General features: G+C 39.5%; 1 protein-coding gene and 1 long non-coding RNA gene across 2 annotated transcripts in view; both read left to right on the top strand.

Annotated features, from left to right (window-relative positions):
* The window catches only part of LOC139692934 (uncharacterized), a 296,031-nt gene extending 293,583 nt beyond the window's left edge, over nt 1–2,448 (top strand). The window contains exon 3 of the long non-coding RNA XR_011701811.1: nt 2,357–2,448. This is a non-coding gene — a long non-coding RNA (uncharacterized lncRNA). The remainder of the gene's footprint in view (nt 1–2,356) is intronic.
* An 18-nt stretch (nt 2,449–2,466) lies between these two features.
* The window catches only part of LOC139685709 (uncharacterized), a 115,767-nt gene continuing 101,233 nt past the window's right edge, over nt 2,467–17,000 (top strand). The window contains exon 1 of the mRNA XM_071582771.1: nt 2,467–2,851. Coding sequence (XP_071438872.1) covers nt 2,467–2,851 — 385 coding nt within the window. The remainder of the gene's footprint in view (nt 2,852–17,000) is intronic.

Raw genomic sequence — 17,000 nt, 5'->3', positions numbered from 1 at the left:
TATGGTACGACATGGAATCAAGATGGGCGATGCGCTTTGTTTCATTATGGACGAAATCTATTTTGGAGAAGTTTCGCTGGAGTTAAATCCTCTGGGAGGAAGGTCCTGGCACGAACTTCCAATCTTTCCTCATGGGGAATATTCGCATTCATCCTACGAGTTCGAATAAGTTGACGCCTGGAGAACTTTATGGCGGCGTTAACTTTCAAGGAGCACAAAAGCCGATAATGCAAATGTGACTGGAGTTTCTCCATTTCCCGCTGGTAAGGCGAGGGTGTGAAGCACAGCACAAATAGAAGTGAAATCCAATGTACCCAAAATTAGCCGAAGTTATATCCTCAATTAACCGCATTCCCTTATTTTAAGTTTACTCATACAATTTAATCACCAAGGGCGCGCAGGTTTAGCCAGTCAGGGAATTAGTTATCTGCATCTAAAATAAATTTTCGACAAATATTATTCAAACTAAAATTAATTTATTTTTCAAGATGATTAAGATCCCTGCTAATTATCGTTTCTCATCTTTGTGGCTCTATTCTGAGTTTAGTAAGCGTAGAAGCTTCCCAAAAAACACATCTGAGAGACGGGTTTTTAACTCTCCAGAAATTTTCGTTGAATTCAAATAACTGATACATTTTTATAGGATATGATCGGCGAAATTTCTCCTATACTTTTGGGATGTTACTACATGCAGTCTGTTGCTCCTGTTTCTGCCATCTTCTCACAAAAATGCTTTCCTCGCAATAAAGTTTTACAATGAGTTTCAACGTAAATCATTTAACATATAAATCGTTTAATCTGCCGACTGCACTACGGTGAACCATTCATAGAAATCGATTTGGAAATAAATTATCTACGTCCATGTGAAACATGCTGGAACAAAGCTTGCACCGCTATCCACCTCACAATATCTTTTTTTTACATTTTCCTGCGAGCCATTCACGAAAAAGTGCATAATTAAGTTCGTGAAATAAAAACAGGCCAAAGGACGCAAATATAATGCAGTAAAATGATTCCTATCTCAAGGAAAAGTAGCTGCATATAGGTTTCTAAAAGTAATTCTGTTATCTACGTAGGAATTTCACTGGTGGTAGTTATTAAATTGTTAATTAATCATTACGACCATGATAAATATATTACATTGCTTATTGTGTTACATTTCAAAAGTTCGAAACCAAAGGAAAAGGGCGATGAACACTGTTTTAGTGAGGCTAATGAGATGTGGTGAAATATTGCTGGAGACGAGAGTTTGTACTGAGTTCGTTGCTCCTTTCAATGACAATCGCTCTTGTTCTGTATTTTTAGAAATATTTAACATTCTTTTCTTATCGACATTGAAATCAGTGTGATAAAGCCTATAATATTAATAAACTTCATTCAATGATGAAATCAAATTATATTATTATTTTTTATCGGATTCGACTTTACGTAAAATGAACTCATGCCAATTTTATCCGATTTGTCGATTCTTTTATTTGTATTTAAGTACGTGCAGGGTATAGTTTACAGCTTTACGATTTTCGAAATGTAAAACATTTTCAGAATGAAGCTTAGACAAGTTTCTCTTGCTGATGAATCGTTACCCCTTATCGCAGAATTTCTTTGGGTTCACAAGTGGGGGTAGAGCTTATTTTAAGGAGAAAATGGCTCCAAGCAAAAACCATTTGTATTAATGAGAGAAAACGAATAATTTAAATTAAAGGTATTTCAAGAATTTTTCATGTCAGGTACGAGAATGCGTCAGGATATGCGCAAATGTATAATGATTGCAGTGTGATAAAGGCTCTTGAGGAATTTTGTGGAAAAGTCCCCCATAAGGGAGTGGCATAAAGGGTGTGAGTGCATGTACTTAAAACATTTCAAGAAAAAACCGCACTCATTGAGATGTTCTCTAAAGGTTCTTCCTCGCAGTGGCATAATTGTCCTAAAATAGATACTCAAGTTCAAGTAATTCCATGCTGATACATACAGAATTTGCTAAGCCCAATAAGTCTAAGGACTCCTATCTCCGAATTACGGGGAATTATATTTGGGGTGTCTTTAGTGCATTTACTGTCTTTAGGGTATTTAGAGAATACATGAAATGGACTGTACTTAGAGCATAGCCCTCATGGCCTGTGATTACCTTCAAACACATAAGAGTAGTCATTTTTTCAAACATATTATTTTGATAAATTGACTCCTGAGAGATTTTTATTGGTATTTCTTCTTGTCACAATACTCCCTTACGGTTTTTCATATCACCTATCCGATTTATTGCCATGAAGTCCGTATATCGTATAATTGCGATTCTCCCTAGAGGTTAACCTAACATATTGTCCTCATTCCATTCTCCTCAATTTTATTGCATGTGCAGTCAGCCGCAAGGGTTACAACAAGTTGTCGACCCTGGTGGCCGATGAGGATCCCGAGGAGGCAGATGAGGAGGAGGAAGAGGAGGATGGCGTGGAGGAGGAGGACGTGAGCATGGGGGGCGGGGATGAGGGGGAGCGGACGGCGACGGAGGGGAGGAAAGGCACAGTGGGGACAGCGGCCGTGGGCGGCGCGGGTGGCCTCAGCTTCGGCGGCGGGTGTTTGGGAGGGGGAGGAGGCCTGCTAAGCGGAGGCGGCGGTTTTGGAGTGAAGGAGGCGGGGGGCGGAGTGGGGGTGGCCCCGGGGACCGACGGGGACGGAGACAACGGGACGGCCACGCAGCAGCTGCTCAACCACGATCATCTCCGCCAGCAGCACCGGGAGCAGAATGGGTCCCTGGAGGAGGAGGACGAGGAAGACGATGAGGACGATGAAGACGACCCGGCCGACGATTCGCTGTGTTACACAGACTACGAGATATCCGAGGACTCTGATTATGGTGAGCTACTCGCAATTTAGCGAGTCCAATGGACTCCACGGAGAATTTTCCGCTGCATCGCTCTTAAGAATTGACTCCGAAGCGGCTCAATATTTTTTATTAACTGTAAAATAAAATCGTAAGTTCATTTGCCAGATTTCCTCACGGGGCCGTATTCGAATCCCACCTGAGTTGGCAATTTTGTTACCTTAACGAGCGGTATTTGGAGCGGGAGAAAGAAATTTCATAGCACTCACGAGCAATAGGAGACATCTTTTCATGGCGACGGCATGAAATCTGTACCAAACTATTGCAGAGCTATCCCTGATGAGACTCGAAGAAAGGAATCTTCCGATTTCATGGTTCAGCCGAGCCCTACTAATTTCACGCATATGTAATTCCCGGGTTATGGGCAAAGTTACAGGAGCCTTCAATGAAATTTACATCCACCGGTTGGCCTTCAAATTCTATAAAATAAGGAATTCCGATTTTTCCCATTCTCGAAAAACTCCCGTCTTCCTGCATTTTTTGTGCTCTGTTGTCCATAAGCATTTGAAGAAAGATTCTTTTACATATTTTTTAAAATTGTCTAATGATGCTAAGGTTCGAAAGGCTGGCTGCATGTGCCAGCTCATTGACAGAAAACGTCCAAATAATTTTCTTTTTAAAAATTAATTTCATTAGCATTTCTAATTTCACATGTGGTTGACAGTACATCTAAGTACTCTTAAACAGACGATAGCCCCAAGAATTATTTCGATTATTTAAAAATTGAGTAGTTTCACGCGTGATGTGATAGAAATCGAGCATAATGAATAACTGAGTGTAACACTATTCCACTGGATAAAATTTACTGTACACCCGGGTTTCGATGTATCACATCATCATCGGGTATTTGACCTGATGATGATGTAATACATCGAAACTCGGTCGTACAATAAACTTTATCCAGTGGAATAGTGTTACACTCAGTTATTCATTCGATTTTTTATAAACTAAACGGCTTGGATGCAATTCACTAGATTTATTTTAAAATTAATACCTTTCAAATTTTATTTTAACATTAATACATTTTTAACCGTATTTTTTCTTGATAAAATGAAATAATTTTTGTTACTACTTGACGAAGAAATTGCCTGTATTTTCTGTATTATGGTATATCAAATATCTTGAGGAAGATCAATTAATGTTGGAGTTATCTCCTTCATTTTGCTTTGCCCTTTTGGGCAGGCTCACGTAACGCATCTACCTCCAGGAGACACTTAACAGGCCGAATGGGGCTAATGGCAGCCAAATTACATTTGCAGATGCTCGCAAGACAGATGCTTGATTAGAATGCGCAATCTATTCGCGTGGAGGAACTCTCTAATGCCAACTCCTCAAATCTCGACTTTGGAAGGCTTGCGATGAGGTCAGGTAGCTAAGGGACGACTTCCTAATATGTTTTTTTCATTGCCTGGGACATACTCACCGATTCCCTTTACTATTAGCAATGAGTCTGTCCATATTTAGGAAGGGCCGAACCGGTAAGAGCGAAATTCCATTTTCTCTTTCAATAATTAAATAGGGGAAGGGAGATGACATTTCACATACAATGTTAGCACCGCTGGTCTTTCCAAGAGCTCCCAAAATATGGTTAGCTAATGCTTGGAATTATAAATTTCTAATAAGAGAGAGGAAATGCGTGGATAATTCTACTCCGTTAAGTTGGAAAAAGATTTTGAATGAATGATTTAACTTGGTCACATCATGTTTGTAAAAATTATCTATATTCTTCTCATTATCTTTGAATGAGAACAGAATGAGGATAAATGCTTGGTCATTTAAATACATCCAGTCGTAAATTCTTCGGGTTACCAGGAAAAATTTAACTTATAAATTAAATTCAGAGTGAAAATTTCGTTTATATAATGGTGGAAGTCACCATACAGAGAGATATGTTAGCTGCCATCAGATGCTGTAAGGTTGCTGCAAGGTTCGCTGCCATCTCATGCACGCATATAAACCTGATGATTGGTTTAACAAATTGAGAGAAAAGTAAATGTATATTTTACACATACATATATTATGTGGTAACTTCAACTCGCATCCCCACTTGTCGTTCATAAAACATTAAATGTCGTGAGCAATGATTCATCATATAGTCAACGGTTTACACACACTATTAGGAATATATTATCAAAATTATTTTTAATAACCTTTACTCTTTCTATACATATGTACATACTTAATGCCATCCCCAGCATATACTTAATGTAGTCTTATAGCGTAGTTTGGTAAATAAACTTAGTCAATGAGGGAAAGAGAAAATAAATTGTAGGATGTAGGCATTTGAGGTGTGGGTATGCAGAAGAGGTTAGGGTTAGGGGAGAGTTATGTGAGGAGAACTTTAATGGAAGCAAGCAAAGTAGAATCAGGATATTTAGGTTGGAGATGGTGAGCTAAAGATCGTGATAAAGGGGAGAGAGTTAGAAAAGCAAGGTAAGTGGGGGGGGGGGGTAAAAGGTCAAGCACGCTGGTCAAATTGAAATGAGGCAGAAAGTATGCAAAATTGATTGCTTATTGTTGGCTAGAGTGTCTCTTGCTCTTTCGCATCATTTGGAACTTCCAAATTCACACGTGTGTCTATTCAAAACCGACCTTAACGGGTACACTAACAATAATACGAATTATATGCGAGTAATGTTAATTAATTCTCTTTTGCATGCGATTCCAAAGTGCGTTTCAATTTTTAGTGTTTAAAATTCAATAGCTTTTTAAACTATGCTGCCCTTGACATTGCATCAGTGACCACGCCAGGTATTTTAAGAATACTCCTAAGCATATTTACCAGCACGGAAAGCATATGTATGTTTTATCTTTGCATTGAGAATTGATTTGATGAAAGCATTTCATTCACATTTATGAAAATTTCAGGAAAACTGAACGACTGTCATCTGCACTGTAAGAAAACTTCTGTCGGTTAACTTATTTCTACTCCATCAAAGGGCTTATTTCATGGGGCTACTAAGGTGATAATACCGTTAAATAGTTTGTCTCCAACTTTTTTTGGACGCCAGGTCTGACCATTGGTACAAAAAAAACAGTTGTAATAATAATGAACAATCTTAAAATGCGTTCCATCGTTCAAATAAAAAGTAAAATTTTAAATAATAGAACTCCCAAAGTATTCCTAAATTCAATCTTTCGCGGATTCCTCCAGGATTAACCACTCACAGGGCAGCAACCCCGGCGCCGCAATTCCCTAGGCATTACTACGTGTGACGCTCACAGTCAGTGCGTGCCACTTCACTATCCTTATCTTCGTTGTTTTTAAAGATTCTCCTGGGAAAACTCGGCGAGGAAGTACGCATAAAAGGTACGCGTGGATCATAACTCTCAACCATGAAGCGGATGGCTGCATGAATTTTGCAGCTCTCGTGAATCCATGATACGCATACGCCCCCTGTACTTTGTTCAATACTTGTGTTCCCTCCGGATGTAAATGCCACCAATTCTGTTACGGATCGATGAGCAGGATGTTACGAGAGAAAATAGAGGGAGTGAGGAGGAAAAAACATCAGAATATCGGCGAGGCGCTCCCCCGGTACTTGTGTGTTTGAGAGCGCGCCAATGTCCCCGCTCGCTCGCCCGGATCACGTCCTCACTAACTCAGAGTTATACGTGAGGGTGCGGAGGGGGAGAGGACAAACAAGAGGGAGCGGAGTCGCTCATCACGGGCAGATGTGAATGGGAGGTAGAGGAAGAAGACACGGTGATTGGCGAGGACTCCCCCCACCCTCATAATGACCCAAATACTCCTCATCCTCCCCCTTACCATACTCCATCGCCCTCGCTCGCCGCAGTACGGGTGAGATGTGCCATCGATTCAAATAACCATCCAGGTAGAGAAAGAAAGGAGGGAAAGATATGTGGAGACAAAGAAGGCCATAGCACACTTAACCAACCCCCCAGAACCAGTTGATTGCCGTAGAACGGGGATTGGAGAGGGTGGAAGTTAGGGAGACGGTTGGGCTTTATAGTCGCGCAGCACTGCAGGTAATGTCGCGGACCATCCGGACCAACTTCGGGAAGGGTGCCCTTCGATCACATTGAAAATTTGACGTCATCAGATCCCCCTTCTTCCGGCTGCATTGATTCAATGTTGTACTCTTCCCACTTTTAAATCATTTCGGAATGATGACGAAGTTTTCGATTATCGTTTTCAAGTTTCTATTATTATAGGTTTCACGCCCACGCGTGCGCGAAGCGTTGCGAATGCGGTTGTCATCTCGTTCCCCGGGATTAAAAGGGAAACGCGCCATTATTTTCTTAAATCTCTTCCTTGGTTACCTCTCCCTATACTTTCAGCGCTCCCTCCCCCTCCCCCCCGAGACAGGCTGAGGCAAAACTCATAAAATCAATCTCCAAAAGGAACTTCCATCGGCGGCTCAAAGGGATTTTTGCTTTCCTATCACAGTTTGTTTGTTTTCAATTTTTACCGTCCGGGGATAAATATACTGAGAGGCAAATTGAAAACGCAGATTTAGGTCACGCAACTTATATCCCCCAAAAGAGTAATGATGAGTAAATTTTTAGTCGGTCCAGGTTTAAAACAAGCACCTTGTACATTTGTACTTTACGCATTATAAGTATTCACCCTATGAACCGATAGGGGAAAACGACAAAAAACATATTTGCCTTTGTCAAAAATAATTACAATTCTAAATCATTTTTAAACTAAAGACAGATATAATTGATTCCATTGCTAAATAGTGGGTCTTTGGACACGTATTAGCTAAACCAGAATAAAATTCTAAATGGACGTAAACTAATATCATGCCAGTTTTTCTGGAAATATATTCTAATTTATTTTTGAAAACATGCTAGGCCCAACATATAAAAATATTTGAACGATAGGAGCAAAATTTGTGACTCAAATGGTGAAATACGTACATGCATCCATAAACGGAAATGTTATTTAATCAATATACCCCGTTTACCCTATTCGTGGCCTATGGGATTTTACCTCAGAAATCGCTCTCTCACGTTGGTCTCAAAGCGATCCAGTTGGCACTTAAATTTGCTATTGCTTGAACTGTTCTCTCTCTCTCTCTCTGCTGAGAATTGAACCAGGGAAGGACTGCTTCTTTCAATCGTCTCTATGAGCAGGCTTTCATCTTCATGAGTTTGGTGGTTTAATCCCGCCCGGAAGCGAAACTTTGAACTCCCATACGCAAGTACCTATTCCAACTTCCTAATCGACTGGGAGAAAACACTAGGCGGAATCACCACCTCTTCCAGAGTATTAATTAAGCAAATGATTAATAACTGACTTATTTATTAAATCTTCGTAAAGATCGGCTTACTCGTATGCTCGAAAAAATATTTTAAAATTCTGGCTACTTGTTTTCCACGCAGTCATTGGACCCTCAAGTATTCAACTCGGCAATAAATAAAATTATCCAGTGACTTATATAACTTAATAAACTAAATCTGTCATCTTTAGCGTTTACTATATAACTCCAAAGTATGTACACATCAACGCCTGAACTAGTGAGTTCAGGGCCAGCTTCAGCTGCAGGATATGTCCCCATAAAATTTCTTCTCCTAAGTTTTTAAGCATTAAGTTATGCGACCTTGAACACTTTAAATGTTCTGAAAAGGATTATTAGGTAAGAGTTAACCAGATAATAGGTCACTCATTAGTATTAATGAGGGCATTTTTTAGACTCAAGTAGTTAGTAATCTCACTACAAATCAGCAAGCCAGTTGCTTGCTGAGCCGCTCTGTGGATTGTGCATGAATTGACACCTTGACAAATTGATTTCAGTAGTTGTGCAGTTTATTCCGGGCAATGAAGCAGCTCGAAACTGCATGCACTGCATTAATTTAATATTGTATTTTGCAGTCTTTAATCACTCTATAATTCAAAACTCTGCCATTAAGTCTGATAGAGATATAACTACAAGAATAATTCAATTTTACTAGGTCGTATCTAGTATTCTAGTGGAAATAAGTGACCATGAGTTACTAACATTTTGATTAATATTTCAACCATTGATTATAATGGATCAAATGAATTTTCGTAGCAAATTTAATGGCTCTGTCGTTGTTAAGTAAAAGTTGCATGAATTGGGCAATTCATAACATGATATCCTAAAATTATAAGAAGATGCTTTTCGGTGTGGCATATTTGGGTATGCGTGTATCAGAAAAAAATGTACCAACTTATTCAGCGGTACATCCACCACATCCGCCTTTACAATCGCTATTTGGTACCTAAAATTGGACTGAGGTTTAAGACTGAAAAATCTTTAGACCCGAGCAAGATTAAAGCACACTCGCACGGAGAACAATATAGCACTCAGATTTATCTCTTAAAAACACGCACCTTCAATCTTAAGCCAAAGTGAATGGCGTGACGTTTGATATCTGACCCACGTAGTGCATGAAAAAATAAGTTGGGGACGTATTTTCCCAAATCTTATTGACTTCCATTCCTCGGTACTAGCGTGGTCATTTCTCTGCTTCGCGTGGGTCTGAGTTCCTCAACACGGTTGAATGCTTGTAAAGAATTAGTTCGACAGGAGCAGGTCAGACCAGAATGGAAGAGAAATGAAGGGGAGAGAGAGAGAAAAGGTGGGCTGTAGTTAACTACGGCTGATAATATTCGTTGAGGAATAGACCTTTTCACCGGTTTTAAACCGTCGGTCGTATTAAACGGCACATAACCCGCTTCCACGCGGCAAACAGGCTTACTTTATGCAAGCCTTTTTATGAAAATATGTTGTTAGTATAACCCTAATTTATTTTCGAAGGGCTTCATGAAGAATAGGAAAATTTATATGTTAATACCCGTTTTCCTCGTTCCCCGGTACTCCTTTTAAAATGGAATTTAGTACGAAAACTGCCACATGGAAGAGAAGAAAATGGAGAAATCGACATCCAATTTTATCGATTTCAATAACTGAAGCCTAGTGTGCCGAGACTATTTTTATAAATCCAAGAATTGTCCGAAAATTTCTGATTTTTCGCCTTTTTCCGGAACCTTAGCGTTTTAACATTTACTTGCCCTTTTTACAGAGTCACTAGTCCTCACCATAATTATTGACTTCAGCCGTTTCCAAAAACGTTTTTCCCATCTTACCCATGATTTTACGGTCGTTTACGATAGAATTGCCGATTTTCTAAAAACAAGAACGCGAATGAAACCCAGGCTTGGCTACCCGGTTGGTGTAGCTAACACGTTCAGCACGCATCCACTCGCTCTCCCTGGCGAATCCCAGAATTTTTGACGCGCGTAATTAGCGAACGCCACGAAGAGGGAACGTTGCCACCGGGGCAACTGCGGTTTGCATTGGGGATCCGAGCAAAGGGAGGAAGAAAAGGCATTCCGACGACATGAAATCGTGTGGGACGAGTAAACTATGGGGACGAGAGAACAGAAGAAGCGAGGGCGGAATGAACAAGGGAGGGATAGTGGGCGCGGGATTTCATCGAAATTTCGTTCCTCCGGGGATGCGTTACTCCTTTTTTTTCACCTCATCTTCCGAGCGCGGGAGGAAAAAAAACAAACGCCATTCTACCTCTCCCTCTTCTATCTCCACCTACTCTAATTACAGCTTCCCAGCTTCGAGGTTCTACCCATGCGACTCACGCTTTTCCTTCGCGATCATGGTGCCGTCTGGTAATAGTGTTAACTTACAGGTAGGGTGAGGGAATGAAAGGGGTTACAACAACCCACCCTAAGGGATTGATGGTATTAGATGGGGATGAAAGGAATGAGAGAGGAGAGCGGCGGATCAAACAACTGTAAGAATGAACGGAACGAAATGGGGAGATAAAAGGAAGGGAAATTGGACGGAAAGGGGAGAGACGAAGGGAGCGCTCTGTTGGGTGGGATTGGGGATAGGCGAAAGGATGACGATGAAGAGGGAGAAGTAATAAGAGAAGAGATCAACTAGCACAAGTTAAGGACGAACGAAGGGTATACTTGTGTTGACAAAGGAGAGAGCGAAGGAGAAAGGGAAGGGTGAAAATAGAGGACAGAGCGAGGTCAATTAAAGAGGACGAAATGCCACTGGGAGCGCTTGGGCCTTACGTTCGTTCACAAGTCCTGAAGGTGTCGGCGGTAGAATTGTTGCTGGCCCGGATTTTGGAATCAGCTCTTAGAACGTACCGTGCAGAGAGGATTCCTACAAGTTGGAGGAGAGCTTGAAAACGAGCAAATTTAGCCGACAAAAGGAACGAGTAGTAGCGCCCTATGATGGCCATTAGTGCTTTGTGATTCCTATGTAATATATTTTATTTGCGAAATCTAAGTTTGGTTGCGATGTAACATCAACAAATAGTAGTGACATGAATCATAGTGTAGTGTTCTTTTTGTATTTATGTAGCAGTTACGGTCGTCAATTCCGGAAAACATACATATCTTCTGCTACTTTGAAAAAATTATGAACATAAGATAATTAGAAGTAATTCTAAAAATATGCCATTTGTGGCATTTCAGCCTTTATTAATAATTTCAAATATGACTGGAGAACACATATGCTACCCTTGTAAAGTATCACTATCTATCACATATTATCTATGGTAAAATAAATAAAAAGTCAAATCTCTTTTAAATAATGATTATTTTATCATTTATTTAGGTTTATTCCGTAGATTTTCATAATGATTTAATCCTGTTTGCTCAGGCGTAATCTATCGAAATCGAAGGGTATGATGATGAGGGGCCGAAAATGAGGTCAGAGTGAGGCCAGAAGTTGACGTTTTTTTTTGATAGCGCTTCAATTTGTCTTACTTCGAGCTATATTTGAAATATTTTATTAGCTTTTTTTGTAGAAATGATTTACTTGATCATTTTCCCAGTTATTTCATGATATACTAAACCTAAAGTGAATTTGAATCGATTTATATCACCATATGTGGGTTCATAAAACTTTCTTCCCTGAAATTCATTCTAATAGTTTACATTTTACATTATTCGCTTTCAAGTTGTGGATAAATCAACGTCATAGGTGAACATCCGCATGGTCACTTAGCAATGTAGATGAGGAAATTTTTCTTAAATTTCGATAAAATTTATTTTTCTTAGAAATGAGAGCGGATTGAATATGTGTAATGTGGAGAAAGGAGGGATTATTGTAGAATAATCACGCAAATGTGTAATAAATGAGGGGCTTTTATTGCATTTAATTTGTCACAAATCCAAATTTGAATGCATAATTCTGGCCGGCCTTATTGAGGGTAGCATAACACTCCCAAAGACAAAAGGGTCTTCATCCCAGTGTGATTGAATAATTCAGACCTTTCATGTGTTAAGCCTTGTTTAAAACACTTAGATCATCACTTTCAAGAAACATTCTTTCCCATGTGGGCATTTCCCCTACTAATTTGACCCAGTTTTCGGGGGTTAGTCGAACTTAATTCTATCCAAGGGTACTGTAAAATGAAAATTTACCGCCTAGTATCGTAGGCCATGTTGGCACAGCACATCTGTTTAAGTTTCTCAAATTTTCAATCCGTTTTCCGGTTCATTAGAATTCCACCAGCACGCTAAAAAAAGCGACTGAAGCAGGACGGAATCGGGCACGTTCCAATTTATATCCCTTTGGCGGAAGCGGGAGATCCTCCTCGTATGTTGACCCGATAGAATTCCAACTGATCACAGATCGTAAAGCATACACATCTGCGCAGTACGAGGGTGGGTCCGTTTGTTTCATTTAGTTACGGGCGCTTTTAAAACAAGTTTCGCCGGATCACGGTTTTCATGGGGAGTAATTGACCTATCTGGGTCGCGGGACTTCGTCAGCCCTCATGATAATTCGGGTGTTTTGTGAGGAAGTTAATTTTGAAAAGTTAACCCGACGAATTTCGGCGTTGGGAGAAATAACGATCTTTTCCTTCCGCATAGTAAAAACAAAGGGTGTCGACGTGAGAGAGTATATTGCACATTTAAAAAAGGATTTAGCTTAGGGATTACCACGATTGGGAAATAAAACGAAAGAAACTGGAAGATAAAGGAGAAATGTTAAGGCAGCAGGGCATGAAGAGGGATTTGGGAGAAGGGGGGGAAGAGAGAATGAGAGGAACGAGGGAGGTTTGGATTGCAGGTTTTTTAAATGCTTCTCTCAGCCAATGTCATCAGTCGCTATAATTTCGAGTACTTTGTTCTTTCAAATAGGAATCGAAAAAGCATACAAAACTTGGCTCAAGTATCAGGAGTTCCTGAGGATCCAGTAATGTTATATTGGATAAGGGTAACATTGCCTGGAAACACTCGAATTCGTTACGCAATTTGTTTCGTTTTTTGTGAAAACAGCAGACACAGCAAGAGCAAAGCAGGGAAGGGGGACAACAGTTGGAGGGAACATGGCTTCATCGCTGGCAGAGAAGGGTGTCCATGGTATGCAAACTACGAACAAAACAAGTGAGCACAGTAAACAGACTGCGTTAGAAAATGTTCCGATACGCTTCTGTCACAAAGCAAGGGAAAATTCAATTGTATTTCAACTACGAAGAGGGCACTTGCACATTGCGTTCATTTGACCCCGCAGTAAAATTCCAACTAAAGGTTTTTATGGGCTTTCTCATTGAAGATATGGGCATATTCCATCACACAGGATGACATTTGAAAAAAAAACTGAGAAAGCTAGTTTTTCGGTGGAATTCACGCACATGTTCACATACATAGATCGAAAATTGATTTAAAAAGACGAGGTTAAACGCACAATTGTATCTGGCTCCTGTTTTACGGTCACTGACGGATTGAATTCTGCAGAGAAATGGTAAAACTGTGAGACAGACACTTCTTTCGTAAAAAACGAGTTTTTGTTTTAAAAAATTCATAAAAATATTTACGGTGATAATGTGGAGAATTTAATTACTGCATAGCATTCAGTGATTGAAGAGCAGGATTTCAAATACGGAAATAAAGGTTTGTCAAAGTCGCGAAAGGATAAAGTCCACATAAATGCGCCGTGTAGCCTTTTTGTGACGGAAGTTGACAATGGATTATAAAATTTTCGTATTTAAATATTGAGAAAGATATTGTTTTTGTAATTTAAATTCATGCAATGATTTTGGTCTTTTCTCTTAATTACCATCTACTTGATGATGATTCAATACATCGAAACCCGGTTGTAAATAAATTTTATCAAGTGGAAAAGTGCTACGATTAGTTATTCATTAAGAGGATATAGTTATTTAGGCGCAAGATGTTCATTTCACACCGTTTAGTAGAATTTTATTAAAAACCATACGCCTACTACAACCATCTATACTAACTCCTGATTTTACAAGGAATAGTAAATGAAGGAAGAATAGTTTGCATATTCAACTGGAATTTTTGGGCAAGTCATCAAGCCGTCGAGGTAACGTCATCAGATAGATATTGATGATGTTGCCTTGCGACGAAACCATGGTCGTGGAAAATAAAAATTCCAGTGGAATCTGCAAAGTTAGTCTTCCTATATTTACTATGAAAGACGAAGTAATGCCTGAGACAGGATCTTTAATATGAGGGATATAAATATTAATAATTCCAATTGAAGGATTACTCTAAACCACGGGAAATTGAGTGAATCAAGGGTAGTAATAAACTTAGGAGGGTATCAAAATTATTAGATGAGCTATGTTGGGAATCACTCACGGACTAAAAGTGCGAAGACTGTCCCAAAAGTATTAGGACTTGATTCGAAAAAATTGTATTTACAGAATTGATACATTCACTCGAAAGTCTTTGAAGTAGCACCCTTGTGCGTCCACACACCACTGCTAGCGGGGTTTCCACGCCTCTTACGTCTTCAGAAAGGCGGCGCCCGGAATGCTGTTAAGCTCCGACGTCACGGCTTGTTGTAACGCTTCCACCGAGCCGTAAAGACATCCTTTGATCACAGATTTGAGGCGGGGGAAGAGGAAGAAACCTAGTTGGACATAGTCTAAAAACTTTTGATTCCCACTCACATGATAGAGAGGATCTTGGTAGATCCGCGTGCGAGTTTCCTTTTGTTTGTCCGAGAGCACTCGCGGCACCAAATTCGTACTCACCTTTTTCACGTTCATATTTTCAGTCATAAGTCGATGCACATCACTTTAAGGGATGCCAAGTTCATCATAAACCATGCGAATACTTAATCTGCGATCAACGTCTAACAAAGCCTTACAAGATTTTCGTCACTTTTTGAGGTCGACGGGCGTCCTGAACGTTCGGCGTTTTCAACATCTTCTCTTTCAACCCGAAACAACATGTGCCACTCAAAAACACCCGAGCTACACGTGGTATCAACACCATAAACTGCCTTGAGCATGTCATGAGTCTCTTTCCTGGTTTTTCCCAGTTTCACGCAAAATTTGTTTTTCTTTCCAATAACCAGTTAATGACAGAGCGTAATGACGTCACGTTATTGAGTTTTCGCAAACGAACGATCCGCACTCTGCAGAAGCTGGGAGCTAACCACCTCCGACCTGAGCCTTTCCTGAGACTCCACTCCCTCGAACCCAGCCAGAGAAACCGCCCCCCGTCCGTCTGTCTATTCGTGGAAAAATGAGTTCTACAACTTTTGGGATAGACCTTGTAAAATTTCATCTCTTACATGCATTGAGTGTCTCATATCTCGTAGTTTCCCCTTCGGACTACGGTAGGAGAGTTCATGCAGATAAAATTAGAAAGATTAAGTGTAGAACAGATAGGTTTACAGTTTGATTTTTCTCATGACCGATAAGGGATTCGAAATAAGGTTATCCGACCAGGGTAAGGGGGAAGAGTATTTTTTGTCAAAAATAGTTTGTAATCACCCTCTGTCAGACAACTCAAAGATGGCATTTAGGGTATCATGAGTGTTCAAATGGAAATCATGGTTCGGGGAATGAAATTTTGACATTCTCGGCCATTTACATTTAATGCGTATAAAAAAATGGCGTCACAGAATAAAAATTTAACCGCATTGTTGAAATAATTCAGCGTCGTATAACTCGGCGAGTGCATTGTTTAATTGATGTTTCAATTTTAAAATAATCATTTTCTCACCACTAATAAGGATGGAGGAGCACATACAGGTAGTACGTAGAACGAAGAAACAAAATGCACAGAACATGTTCCATACCGTTCCTTCCTTAATGAGCGTGTGTTAGTAAATCCATGTTAATTGGACAAGATTTACGATGATTTTAAGCATCAAAACTTGCCATGCAACATCTTATATTCTTAGTTAAGCTCATAAATTAACCATTGACGACACTTTTGCCTAATATTAATGAAGCTTTCTAATTATTTAAATACCAAGCACGGGAGATTAATGTAATTTATTAACAGAAACGCAAGCATCTAGTCGTAAAGTTTTCTAAAAATTTGATTCGAGATATTCGCTTCAATTCTAATCCATTCTTTTTAATTCTACATTTGAAAACTAAAGAATGCATCGTTTGAAGTGCGATATTTGTTACATTATTCAAAACATCGAATTTATGTTTCCGACTACGTACGCTGTATATTGTTGTCACACGAACTATTGACAACGCCTTCCATTCTCGTCGGGGAATTAATTCGCCAATAATTCACTCCATTTCAGTTTTACCTCAATATTCAAACCTCTCACTGGTAAAAAAAGAATAAATCAGTTCTTTTTTGTAATGATCTTCCCATTTTGTCCAACAACATCGCCTCTGCATGATGACCTGATTATCAAATTTGCGGAAATAATCTTTAGGGAATAGTAGATTTATGCCAGTGCGATTTCGGATTATAGCTATTACGTTGAGCCGATAGCGTTTCAGTAGAATTTTATTAAAGCTGTGGAGTACCATGCAATGGGTGGATCCAAAGATCCTTATTAACTCCGTCTAAATACGTTTTTCCCTACTCTTTTTGCAGATTTTACTTTTTAGTTAAAATTTACCTAATAGAATTAAATCTATTGTACAAAATAAACACTGGAATATACAAGCAGTGCAAAATAAAACATTTTTATGATAAATTTTTGTCACAACTATGCTCACGAAGAATTATCGCTCATAATTGGTAAATATCTACTAACAAAGTTTTAATGCTAAAATAAGCCTTAGTGTTAGTATAATGGGGAACCTGCGCGCTCAATTCTTCATAATGCAAGAGTTTACGATTTTTTTTACTACAGAGGCAACCATTAATTCCTAAAATTGAAATCAACCCATGGAACAAAAGGATGTC

This window comes from Hetaerina americana, unplaced genomic scaffold (assembly GCF_022747635.1).
Source record: "Hetaerina americana unplaced genomic scaffold, ioHetAmer1.1.p SCAF_1, whole genome shotgun sequence".
Taxonomy (NCBI): domain Eukaryota; kingdom Metazoa; phylum Arthropoda; class Insecta; order Odonata; family Calopterygidae; genus Hetaerina; species Hetaerina americana.
Note: the sequence above shows the minus strand (reverse complement) of the source record. Positions and strands in the feature narration are given on the sequence as shown.